The 13,185-nt window shown below is 46.7% G+C and overlaps 1 protein-coding gene across 1 annotated transcript in view; it reads left to right on the forward strand.

Moving 5' to 3' along the window:
• Positions 1 to 13,185, forward strand: part of LOC120916588 (GTPase HRas-like) — a 66,290-nt gene that overhangs the window by 4,731 nt on the left and 48,374 nt on the right. Inside the window, exon 2 of the mRNA XM_040327641.1 lies at positions 7,602 to 7,732. Coding sequence (XP_040183575.1) covers positions 7,622 to 7,732 — 111 coding nt within the window. The 5' untranslated portion in view covers positions 7,602 to 7,621. The remainder of the gene's footprint in view (positions 1 to 7,601; positions 7,733 to 13,185) is intronic.

Here is a 13,185-nt window from a genome sequence, read left to right on the forward strand (position 1 = left end):
TTATGTTTTGTTTTTTTTTGCAAAAATTACTTGGAATCATAGGATGCATTAAGGTGAAAAAATGCAAAGCTTTGCAACCCCTTTAACACTTTCTAAGCAGTTATAACAACATTTTTCTTTTTCTTTTTACATTAAATGAATAAAAGCCGATCATTGTAGGCACTAAAGTGCCGCTATTATACCCTGTGAGCAGGCAGGCATGTTATCGCAATAGAGAAATGCAATGTCTCTTCTGCAATAAAACATACCTACCTTCCTGCTCATAGTGATCTCTGGATTATAAACTGAGCTGTGCAAGTGCAGCCTTTCTCAACCTTTTCAACACAGAGGAACCCTTGAAATAACTTTCCTGTCTCAAGGAACCCCTGCTAAAAATGACTATAACTTCGACCCATAATACATTAGTGATGGTCAGTGGGAAGAATTCTCCTTACACTTGTGGACGTTGAGCATTACCTCTTACAGATGGCTAAAAAGATCATTTGGTATTGGTGGGTATCAGAGGACGAAATTGCTCAAGGAACCCCTAGCAACCTGAAAGAACTCTGATTCCATGGTACCCTGTTTAAGAAACCCTCGTCTAAAGCCTGCCATACACATTAGTCTGATTGCTCAATCTCCTGTAGATGTCATGGAAAGGCCTGCCTGATACAAACTGATTTGATAGTTTTGTTTGTTCTAATCTTGGTTGTATGGTCAGATTGCAATGTGCATATGATTCCTTAAAGCAGAGCCTAACTGTGAGGTTGAGCACTTTGTAGGTTGCCGCTCTTGGCTTGTAGTTTCAATGAACTACCATCAAAGGGGTTCTACTCAATGTACCTTATCTGAAACAATGGGTTCCACCTAAAAATGGAACTTCCACTTTAAGTGATGGTGACCCCCTGACATGCACTTTTGGCATGTCATTTTTTTGGAGGGTGAGTGGGGGTTAGAGGCATCCAGCTCCCACTCCCCCCCCCCCCTCCCTACAATCTTTCAGGGACACGTCACTAGGGCCGAAACAACTAATCGATTACAATTTTCAAAATCAATTAATCGGCCAGTAACATAATGGGGTTAAAGAAACTAAAATTAGCCCTTTATAGTACAAAAAAGCAAATCACTACTGTAAATATTATTTTCTTTATCGTACATCACGGGACACAGAGCGGCATTCATTACTATATGGGTTATATGGAGTACCTTCAGGTGTAGACACTGGCAATCTCAAACAGGAAATGCCCCTCCCTATATAACCCCCTCCCATAGGAGGAGTACCTCAGTTTTTACGCCAGTGTCTTAGGTGTTAGTCATGGTTTAGCTTGCCTCCGCATCCTTGGGATTAGGTGAGCTACCGGTTCTGTCCAAAAAAGCCTCAGCGCTAAAGTGGTCAGTAACCGGACCCCAAACCCTTGGGGTATAGCCCATAATGCTTTTCTTTTTAGAGAGCTGGACCCTGGGCCCAGAACTTAGAAACCTTTGGGTACCTAAAGTTTTCTGTTGCCAGGGTGCTATATGGGCCCAGGACAGTGGATCCTTCATAGGAACCCAGGGCCTGAAGGTCTAGACATCCCCACGGAGATGGGGGAAGATTGGGCCTCTTGCTTGGCAAAGTCCTGCGGCATGGAGCAGGTAAGTGAGGGGAAAACTTGCGGAACTTGGTTCTTAGCAGGTTTTTTTCTGGGGGGTCACAGGGGACATGCCTAAAGTTATGCACTGCATCTGGCAAACTAGTCACATATCATAAAGATAGGATGGCTCTCTATGTATTATTCCCCATAAGATGTGACCTCCCTTGTAGTGTTGGAAAAGCATTGAGTGGGGCCTGTGTTATATAAAAATATATGTGTGTGTCAGAGAGCTTTGCTTACCTGCAGGCCTCCAGGCGATGCTCCATTCAGTCTTCCTCCTCAGAGCCTGCAAGCAGGCAAAACGCTGACCTCCTCATGGTTCCAGGCTGCAGTTTGCTGGAACAGAGAGGTCCCTTCCTCCCAAAATCCCCCCCCCTCCCCCTGTCGAGAGGGGCATTTCCTGTTTGAGGTTGCTGGGGGGGAAGGGCGGGTCAGTGGCTTAAAGGAAGGGGCGGCCCTTCCTTGTTTGTTCCATCAATACTTTGGAACTGAGGAGAAAGACCAGAGCGGCAGCACGGGGCGCCGAGGACACACAGTGGCCAGAAAGGATATTGCAGTCTTCAGAGGACTGTTTTGTCAAGCCTAGAAATAGGCTGTTTCTTTTCCATCTCATAGTTTTTCTTTGCAATACTACTCAGGGGGACAGAATGTTTTTTCTTTCCTGGATTTGAAACAAAAACGAAAAAAAAAAAAAAAAAAAAAGTCATCTAGGGGAGAGGAAGCATTTTTTTATCCCCCAAACAGGTGTTTGGACAATTAACTTTTATAGTTCCAAATACCAATAGGTAGCAGGTGTACCTCGGTATTGTACCATGGTATGCCGCTGTTTTCCCTACAGGTAGCCTTGGGGCCATCGGGATCTGTGGCTGGAGCTGACGCGGGTCAGTCCAACCCTAAGATGGTCACGGAGGAGGTATTACTCACCTCTTTAAAAGAGATGCAGAAAAGCATGGGAAAAATGATATCCGCAGCTATGCGGGGCAGTAAGCGGAATAGATCTCCGTCGCCCGAGCGCGGACCCTCAGAAGAGGAGGTCCTTTCCTCAGGGGAATTGGACGACCTCTTGGACACGGACCAAGTAGGTTCAGGGATCGAAGACCCGGATACAGAGGAGTCTGGGGCAGTCTCCCTGAGGGAGAGCTGGTGGATTCAAGGATTGTCGGACTTGGTCCATAGGACATTCAACTTGCCAGTACCAGATCTCCAGGTATCGACGGTTTCAGCTTTGGGCTCACTGAGGGCGCCTCAAAGCAATGCTGTGTTTCCGATCCATCCTCTATTAGAGGGAATTTTGTTCCAAGATTGGAACAAGCCAGATAAGATCTTCTTACCACCTAAAAGGTTCTCTGTCCTATATCCTATGGAAGAAAATTTTTCCAAAAGATGGGCTACTCCTGCAGTGGACGCAGCCATCTCATGTGTTAACAGATCGTTAACATGCCCTGTAGAAAACATACAGGTGTTCAAGGATCCAGTTGATAAGCGCTTGGAAGCACTACTTAAGAACTCCTTCACTACTGCAGGGGCAGTAGTACAGCCAGCTGTGGCTGCGATTGGGGTCGCTCAAGCATTATCGGATCAATTTAAGCAGATGCTTAAACTTATTCCGGCCCAGCAGGCAGAAAAATTTTCGGATGTCCCTAAGGCCATATGTTTTACGGTAGACGCAATCAAGGATTCTATCCAGCAAGCGTCACGTTTATCGTTATCCCTTATCCATATGAGAAGACTCTTATGGTTAAAAAGCTGGGAGGCTGAGCCCCCATGCAAGAAGCTCCTGGTAGGGTTCCCCTTCCATGGAGGACGACTCTTCGGAGAAGACCTAGATAAATACATTCAGACCATTTCAAACGGCAAGAGTACTCTCTTGCCAACTAAGAAGAAGGTTCAGGGACCTGCGTTTAAACGACAGTATTCCCCTGGGCAGGGGCCCTCTAATGCCAAGCAGTATCGACGGCCTCCTGCAAAAGCAAACTTCGGCTTCAACAGCAGATCACAAGGACAGGCTGTTAGAGGCAAAAGGCAGTGGTTTCGCAAACCAGCAAAACCAGCCCCCAAGCCAACCTTATGAAGGGGCGCCCCCACCCACGAAGGTGGGGGGAAGGCTGCGACTCTTTTCAGAGATTTGGGAAGCCAGCATTCCCGACGAGTGGGTACGGTCTTCCGTGGCCACAGGCTACAAATTAGATTTCCTAAGGTTTCCTCCTCCTCATTTCCAGAAGTCGAGGATTCCAAACGATCCGGAAAAGGGAGCCGCATTAAGATCGGCATTAGATCATCTACTTTCCCAGGAAGTAATAGTAGAAGTACCAGTCCTGGAACAGGGGCTGGGTTTCTACTCCAACCTATTCATCATCCCAAAATCCAATGGAGATGTCAGGCCAATTTTGGACCTAAAGATGGTAAATGCATATCTAAAGATCCGCTCATTTCGGATGGAATCCGTGCGGTCAGCAGCTGCCACACTCCAGAAGGACGACTTCATGGCGTCCATAGACATAAAGGATGCCTACCTTCATGTTCCAATTTATCAGCCACATCAAAGATATCTACGCTTCATGGTGGCTTCGCGTCACTTCCAATTCGTGGCGCTTCCCTTCGGGTTGGCTACGGCCCCCCGGGTGTTCACGAAGGTCCTAGCTCCAATCCTAGCCAAACTAAGGATCCAAGGGGTCACGATCCTAGCATACCTGGACGACCTCCTAGTCATAGATCACTCGTCTCCCGGCTTGGAGCGAGCAGTGGCCCTCACGGTCCAATACCTCGAGAGGTTCGGCTGGGTCCTAAATCGAGAAAAGTCAGCTTTCCAGCCCACAAAGCAGTTGGAATATCTCGGCATGAGATTAGACACAGAACAACAAGGAGTGTTCCTACCTCTGAGGAAGGTAAAAGCCATCAAGGAATTAATCCTACTGGTTCTAAGCAAGAAAGAACCGACTATTCGCCTATGTATGAGGTTACTAGGCAAGATGGTGGCCACATTCGAGGCGGTACCATACGCCCAGAGCCACACTCGCATCCTACAGGCAGCCATCCTGTCAGCATGGAGCAGAAGGCCACAGGCCTTGGATATCCCGTTGCCGCTCTCATCAAGAGTCCGACAAAGTCTGTGTTGGTGGTTAGACCCTCAGAATCTACTGAAGGGGAGGTCTTTCAGCCCAGTGGCTTGGAAGATAGTGACCACAGACGCCAGCCTGACGGGCTGGGGACCAATTTTGGATGGTTGCACTCGCCAAGGTACTTGGGCAAAGCCAGAGAAGCAGTTGCCCATCAACATCTTGGAGCTCAGAGCTGCTCGACTAGCCCTCAGGGCTTGGACGTCAAAATTGCAGGGGTTCCCGGTGAGAATTCAATCAGACAATGCCACGGCCGTGGCACACATAAATCACCAAGGGGGAACCAGGAGTCAAGCCGCTCAGAGAGAGGTGAGCTTGATTCTTCTATGGGCAGAGGCTCATGTGCCCTGCATATCGGCAATATTCATTCCAGGAGTGGACAACTTTCAGGCGGACTTCTTAAGCCGCCAGACTCTATGGCCGGGGGAATGGTCTCTGCATCCACTAGTCTTTCAAGCACTCTGCCAAAGATGGGGAGTGCCGGACGTGGATATCATGGCATCGAGACTCAACAAGAAACTAGACAGGTTCATGTCCCGCTCAAGGGATCCGATGGCCTGCGGAACCGATGCGTTGGTTTGCCCTTGGCATCAGTTCAAACTTCTTTATGCGTTTCCCCCGCTCCAGTTACTACCCCGCCTGCTGCGCAGGATCCGGGTGGAGCACATACCAGTCATCCTGGTAGCTCCAGCATGGCCCAGAAGGGCATGGTACTCACTAATCTTAAGGATGGTAGTGGGAGACCCTTGGACTCTTCCTATACGGCCAGACCTGCTATCGCAAGGTCCGATCCTCCACCCTGCCTTACGGCATCTAAATTTGACGGCCTGGAAGCTGAATCCCTGATTCTCAGGGGTAGAGGTCTGTCTCAGAAAGTAATCTCTACCCTAATCAGAGCCAGGAAACCGGTCTCTAGGGTGATTTATTACAGGGTCTGGAAGGCCTATGTAGGCTGGTGTGAGTCCAAGCGATGGCTTTCTCGCAAATTTACCATCGATAGAGTATTAAGTTTTCTCCAGCTAGGAGTGGATAAAGGATTGGCATTAAGCACAATCAAAGGACAGATTTCTGCCCTGTCAGTGTGGTTTCAGCGGCCGCTGGCCACCCACTCGCTGGTTAAGACCTTCCTTCAAGGGGTCTTACGTATTAGACCTCCAGTTAAATCCCCGCTTTGTCCGTGGGATTTAAATCTTGTTCTGTCAAGTTTACAGAAACAACCGTTTGAGCCGTTGGCTGATATTCCTTTGGTTCTACTGACAAGGAAGTTAGTATTTTTGGTTGCCATAGTTTCCGCAAGAAGAGTTTCGGAGCTGGCAGCCTTATCCTGTAAGGAACCATATCTTGTTTTTCATAAGGACAGGGTCGTTCTCCGCCCTCATCCTTCCTTCCTTCCGAAGGTCATATCCAGTTTTCATTTGAACCAGGATTTGGTATTGCCATCCTTCTTCCCTAAACCTACTTCCAGAAAGGAAGGGTTGCTGCATACCTTGGATATTGTCAGGGCCATGAAGGCCTATCTTAAAGCTACAAAGAAGATCCGGAAGACAGATGTGCTGTTCATTCTACCGGATGGGCCCAAGAAGGGGCAGGCAGCTGCAAAGTCCACCATTTCTAGGTGGATTAAGCAATTAATCACTCAGGCCTACGGCTTGAAAGGGTTGCCTCCTCCAGTATCATTAAAGGCTCATTCTACTAGAGCCATGGGCGCCTCCTGGGCAGCACACCACCAGATCTCTATGGCTCAAGTTTGCAAGGCGGCAACCTGGTCTTCTGTCCACACGTTTACAAAATTCTACAAGTTGGACGTAAGAAGGAATACTGATACTGCCTTCGGGCAGGCAGTGCTGCAGGCTGCAGTTTGAGACCCTCGGATTCCGGGGGCTCCTCTTGTTCGAGTTAAATTTAAAAATTTTATTTTTCTCAACTAAGTTGGATTTATTATGATTTGAGTATATCTCTAAATTAAATCCTTTTGTCTTGGAGATGTTCTCCCTCCCCTCATTGTAAGCATTGCTTTGGGACATCCCATATAGTAATGAATGCCGCTCTGTGTCCCGTGATGTACGATAAAGAAAAAGAGATTTTTAATACAGCTTACCTGTAAAATCTTTTTCTTGGAGTACATCACGGGACACAGAGCTCCCACCCCTCTTTTTTGAGGACCATTTTGGGAGGCATACTGCTTGCTACAAAACTGAGGTACTCCTCCTATGGGAGGGGGTTATATAGGGAGGGGCATTTCCTGTTTGAGATTGCCAGTGTCTACACCTGAAGGTACTCCATATAACCCATATAGTAATGAATGCCGCTCTGTGTCCCGTGATGTACTCCAAGAAAAAGATTTTACAGGTAAGCTGTATTAAAAATCTCTTTTTTTACTTGGGACAGTAGCGATTATTTGCTATTTTTGTACTTATTTTTGTTTTTTTAACCCCATTATGTTACTAAACATCTCAGGCCGGGTCACAGCAGCGCCACTTGGGACGACTTGAAGTCGGATCCGAAGTCGTCCCTGTGTGAATGGGCTCTTATTGTTCACATGACTGTAACTACACTTACCCCTATGATTCAAATCTACTGTCCAGATGTCGGGTGTGTTTCACTTTTCAGACTTGCTGCCATCTTCTACATATGTCAGAGTGTTCAATAATTCCACGCAGATCTCTTTGTGACTATTATATGCAGGTAGCTTACTAAAACTTGCTATGGGTCTTGACAGTAAATCACACCAGGACTGTCTTTAGTTTTGATATTAGAACCTCAAGAGTATTTTTTATCTTTTTCTATTCTTGTTCTACGGCATGACGTTTTTTTTAATAAAGTGATCTGCTAACAAATTTAAATACTTCTATTTTATCATCTTTTGCCTTAGACAGGATCTGTGCAAGTGAAATGACTGAATACAAGCTTGTCGTGGTTGGTGCTGGAGGCGTGGGCAAGAGTGCTCTGACCATCCAGCTCATACAGAACCACTTTGTTGATGAGTATGATCCTACTATTGAGGTGAGCAGAACACTGTTATTTGTTATGATGACTTTTCAAGATTAGACTAATTTATAAAAGTGCCTAATAAACGCCTGTAGTGCTTCACTGCATATTTAAAAAAAAATGTATTTCATGACCAGCAATAACATTGTAAGCTTAAAATGAGATGGTTTGATTTGAGCTTAGGTGCCCAAATAAACCCACGTGATTCTAAGCTTACAATGTTAAAGGGGTTGTAAACCCGAACTTCCGGGTGATCATGTGGGAGCGGGTACCTGTCAAATGTGGCATGGAATGGGGGAGGCAGATAAGCAGAGCTTTCCCTTTGGGCTGGAGCTCGGCTTTAACATCTGTCTTTGGATAAAAAAATGTATGTGTGTAACGTTGGGAGATCGGGTAACACAGCAATTGTACTCTGATCCCTATAAAAAAAAATATATATATATATATATATATATATATATATATATAATATTTTTTATTTTTTTCCCAAGATTGTCAGTTTTTATAGTACAAAAAACGCAGAGGTAATCTAATGAGTGAGAGTCTACTTTAACAATTATTTGATCCACTGTGCCTGCAGCTATAAGGGTGGCTTTTTGAGGCTTGTTTACAACTTGTTAGTAATATGCAAATCAGTATAATGAATTGTACTCCAAGATATCCAACAACTTGGATATTTTTTTTTTTTATCCAACGAAATAAATCACCTGATTCGAACTCCACTAGACCACTCTATTTGCCTATTACCAACATATATCCAAAAAAAAAATGCTTCTAGCTGAGCTTTGGGCAAAATCTTTTTTTTATTTTTCCCATATGCAGTGCGACTACCTGCACTGCATTGGTTAACTGCTTGTTTTATTCTAAGGGGAGAGGATGGCAGAGATATACTTACCTGACCCTTCACAAGACTGGTCTGGCACCCCTGTGCTCCAGCGGTCTTGAAAATGGACTGTTAATGACGTCCGCATGCTCCATAGACAGGAACCGTCCCCCATTGACAGACAGGAACAGTCCACCATTGGACCGTGGGGGAGTGCAGTTTTCCAGAGCATTGGCGGATCAGGCGAGTATAAACTTTTTACTCGCCCTTAGAAAAAAAACAAGCATTTAACTGCACTGCATGGGAGAAAACTATTTTGCCCAGGGTTGGACTTTATGGCATTATCTCAATACAATTTATTGTGCATTATATATAGTTTTTTTTAATATAAAAACTTGGCCAAGGTATTTAAAAGTTTTTTTTTTTTTTTTTTTTTTTTTTTTCCCTAACCTTGCTTTTGTATTCATATTTGTCACATTGGGCAATTTATAGTATATAGTACAAAACGGTGCCCCAGTGGACTTCTCTATGCCTTATGTTTCACCACTTGAATACATGTATATGTCTAAATATATTTGAACCGTGTATCCCAAAGGGATGGTTTGAGCTAAAGCTGCACAATCAATTGTGATTCAGGCTCCCTCACGATCTTAATCCAGCATTTTCACGATTCATTCATGTAACCAGTGCAGAGCCATTCTCTGATTGCTCACAGCTGTCAAAAAAAACTACTATCCAGCAAATGTTTATCAACATTGCTCAGCTCTGAGATAAAAGGAACCCCCCCCCCCCCCACTACAGCTTCTTCCAGAAAATTGCTAGCCCTGCCTCCTTCATTCAGAGATCCTGCTGACTGTAATTTGTGTCCACTGTGCTGGTTTTTCTGATTGATTTCTTCACTTGGGCTTTAGCTTTCTTCAGTGATTTATTTTTTTATTTTTTAACTTTCATGGTGTTGATTTATATGACAACACTGACTACGGCCGGGTTTACACTAGTATGACAAACGCTCCGACTTGATTCCCTATGAGAGCCGTCCTAACTGCTCCGACACGGAGTCGGCTGACTTTGAAAGGTTCTGCCACTACTTTGGTCTGACTTGAATATCATTGAAGTCGGATCCCTGTCCTAACCATCTGACTTGTGGCATCCGACAGGGTGATTAAAGCAGCAGTAAAAGGAATTTCTCTTATCGCCTTTCAGGACAACCTTGGAGAGAGCGCAGCTCCGCCCATTTTTCAGGAAACACACATGATCCTTTAAGATCCCTCCTCTTCCACCATGGCCTCAGTTATTGTGTTTCCTCCGCCATGGTGGAAGCACCATAGGGAACCAGGGAGCTGCGCTCTCTCCAAGGCGGAGGGGTTCTGGCTTACCTTTGCTTGTTTTTGTGCAGTGACCATCCTGGCCCCCCTTCACGGGGAGGGGGCGTTCAGGAGTCCCCAGGCGCTCCGGCTCAGTGGAGCATTCGGCTTCCCAGGAGGGGGTGTCCTTGTGCCCAGGAACTGCGGTAGGGCCTGGTGGCCGAGCGGTAACCGCCGCAGGTCGGCGGTGTTCCGCCTCTCAGTTCCGGGTCCCGGCCGGCGAGTGCGTCGCGCACGGTGACGCCGTTTCCTGGGGGGGCGTGGCGCAGTGGTTCCCGACGTCTGGAACGCAGCGTCTGCCTGGTGACCGGTGCTACTTCCGGCCCCCGATGATGACGCGGGAGGCCAGGAAAATTTAAAAAAACGGAGTTCTCCGGCTACTATCGTGACTGCGCTCTACAATGGAGGAGAGACAGACAGCACCAGCGGAAACAGGCGCTGCAAGCACCGGTCAGGCCCAGGTAAGAGGGGTACAGCGGTGCCTTTATTCTTACACTAATGGGTCTAAGTCTGTTTATTGTTGTTCCTCCCTGAGGGAGCCTGTGGTTACCAGTCCAGGTTAACGCTCTTGGTCTGTTTAACCGTAGGGGGTGGTGGCACTTAGTTCCAGGCCCTTTTTTTGGTGGTGGCAGCACTGGGTGTTTTAAAAAAAAAAAAGAAAAAAGGGGGGATGGTAATTCTTTTCTCATCCCTTTGCAGGAAAAATCTGCAGGCAAAACTAGGCACTTAGAGACATCCAGGAAATGCCCATCTTGCAAAAATCCTTTAAGGGATTCTTGGCAAAAGCCAATGTGCAGATCCTGCATTAAAAATTTGGTGGAAGAAGAAACTTCGCAACAGTATAAGAACCTTTTTTCCTCAGTTCAAGAACTAGCGAGCTCTTTAGGTTCAGTTAAGGATCTGATTGCACAGGGCTCCGCAAGTCAGGGGGAGCCTCAGCAGCCACCACCTAGCCCAAAAATCCCGTTATCTGGACAAACAGATGGGGACTCGGCAGATGAAGGAACCAGTACTCTCGCCTCCCTCAGGGATTCAGATGAGGAGGAGCAAGAGGAAGAAGATAGTAGCAAAATCTCTAAATTTAAATTGTCCTTGGAAGACGTGGATGAGTTACTTAAGGCAATTTACACTACCCTGGACATCCAGGAAGAAAAGATTCAGTTATCCATACATGATAAAATGTATCAAGGATTGGATGAATCCAAACACCGGGTGTTCCCGGTCCACAAAGTCCTTTCGGACACAATAAAAAAGGAGTGGAAAGACCCTGAACGGGCTCCTTTCTTTTCCAAGACCCTTAAGAGAAGGTTTCCATTTGAAGACAGTGACACAGAGGTGTGGAACAAGAAACCTAAAGTAGACGCCGCTTTCTCGCAAGTGTCTCGTCATACAGACCTGGCTTTCGAGGATATGGGGGTCCTAAAAGACCCGATGGATAAAAGAGCTGATTCCCTCCTCAAAAAGGCCTGGGATTCAGTTTCAACCAGTCTGAAACCAGCCATGGCCGCCACAGTTGTCGCCCGCAATCTGGAGTGCTGGGTTGAAAAATTACAAAGTCACGTAGAGGCAGGCACCCCTAGAAAGGATCTGTTGGAGTCCTTTCCCTTAATTTTGAAAGCCATCAAATATATGGCAGATGCTTCTGCTGAGTCCATTAAAATGGCTGCAAGGTCAGCAGCTTTGGTAAACTCGGTCAGGCGAGCGGTATGGTTAAAGACCTGGTCAGGTGATATACCCTCTAAAGTTAAACTTTGTGGTTTACCTTTCTCAGGGGACCTTTTGTTCGGTCAGGACCTGGAAAAGGTACTTGACAGAACGGCCGATAAGAAAAAGGCCTTTCCCCCTAAAAAGGGTCAAAACCCCAAAAAGAATTTTCGTCCTTTTCAGCAAAAGAGGTTGGGGGTCCCAAAGAGGTAGAGGTAGAGGAGGTATCCTTTTCAAAAACCCCTCAGATCAGGCTACCAAAAGTAAGTGACGATCTGCTTCCGGTAGGAGGAAGGTTGTCTGCCTTTCTCCTACAGTGGAAGCAGATGCCCATAAGCCCCTTTGTGGAAAGAATCATCACGGAAGGGTACAGTCTGGAATTTTCAGAGTGTCCCCCGAGAAGGTTCTATATCACAGCCCTTCCCCGGGACAAAGAAAAAGCTTCTGCAATGACGATCCTACTTCAGGATCTGATGGTTCAGGGAGTTGTAGTTCAAGTCCCAAAACATCAGGAGGGCCAGGGCTTCTATTCCCACATTTTTTTGGTAAAGAAGCCCTCGGGCAAGTTTCGACTGATCCTAAACTTGAAGGTTTTGAACAAGTCGATCAGATACAAACACTTCCGTATGGATACCATTTAGTCCATTACGAAATTACTGACCCCCGGTTGCTTCATGACATCTCTGGACCTCAGGGATGCCTACTTACACGTCCCGATTGCCCAAGCTTCCCAGCAATATCTCAGGCTGGCGGTGAACCTGGGGTCCAGGGTATGGCATCTTCAGTTCAGGGCCCTTCCCTTCGGGCTTTCCTCCTCCCCCAGGGTCTTCACGAAGATCATGGCGGAGGCCTTGGAACCACTGAAGCTGAGAGGGATTTCGGTCGTCCCATACTTGGACGACCTACTGTTCTTCGCGGACTCTCGGGATCAAGTTGCGACGAACCTTCTGGTGTCGCAGGTTCATCTCGGAGGTCTAGGTTGGTTACTAAACCGCGAGAAATCAAACCTGGTACCCTCCCAAGAGACAAGGTTTCTGGGATATACTATAAATTCAATCCTTCAGAAAGTCTTTTTACCCCAGGAGAAGATAGAGAAGGTTTTGGGTGCGGTAGCTCAGGTCCAGACAAACCTAGGGGTGTCAGTCAGGACAGCAATGGCAGTCCTGGGGCTACTCACAGCCTCAATACCGGCAGTTCCATGGGCGAGGTTACATTCTCGTCCTCTCCAGAGGAGCATTCTTCAATCCTGGTCACACCAGGAGTCACTAGAGAAGCGTATCAGATTGGCATCAAACGTAAAAAGAGCACTCTGGTGGTGGAGAAATCCCGTCAATTTAACCAAGGGTCTTCCCTGGGTCTTTCCGGTAGAAAAGCGCCTAACAACAGACGCGAGTTCCTGGGGTTGGGGAGCCCATCTAGAGGGACAGACTGCTCAAGGCACCTGGTCCAAACCAGAAGCCAGAAGGTCTTCAAACTGGAGAGAATTAAGGGCTATATTCCTGGGGCTTCAGGCCTTTCATCAGATAGTGAAAGGTCACCACGTGCAGGTCCTGTCGGACAACACCACAGCCGTGGCG

The sequence above is a fragment of the Rana temporaria genome, chromosome 10 (genome assembly GCF_905171775.1).
Source record: "Rana temporaria chromosome 10, aRanTem1.1, whole genome shotgun sequence".
Taxonomy (NCBI): domain Eukaryota; kingdom Metazoa; phylum Chordata; class Amphibia; order Anura; family Ranidae; genus Rana; species Rana temporaria.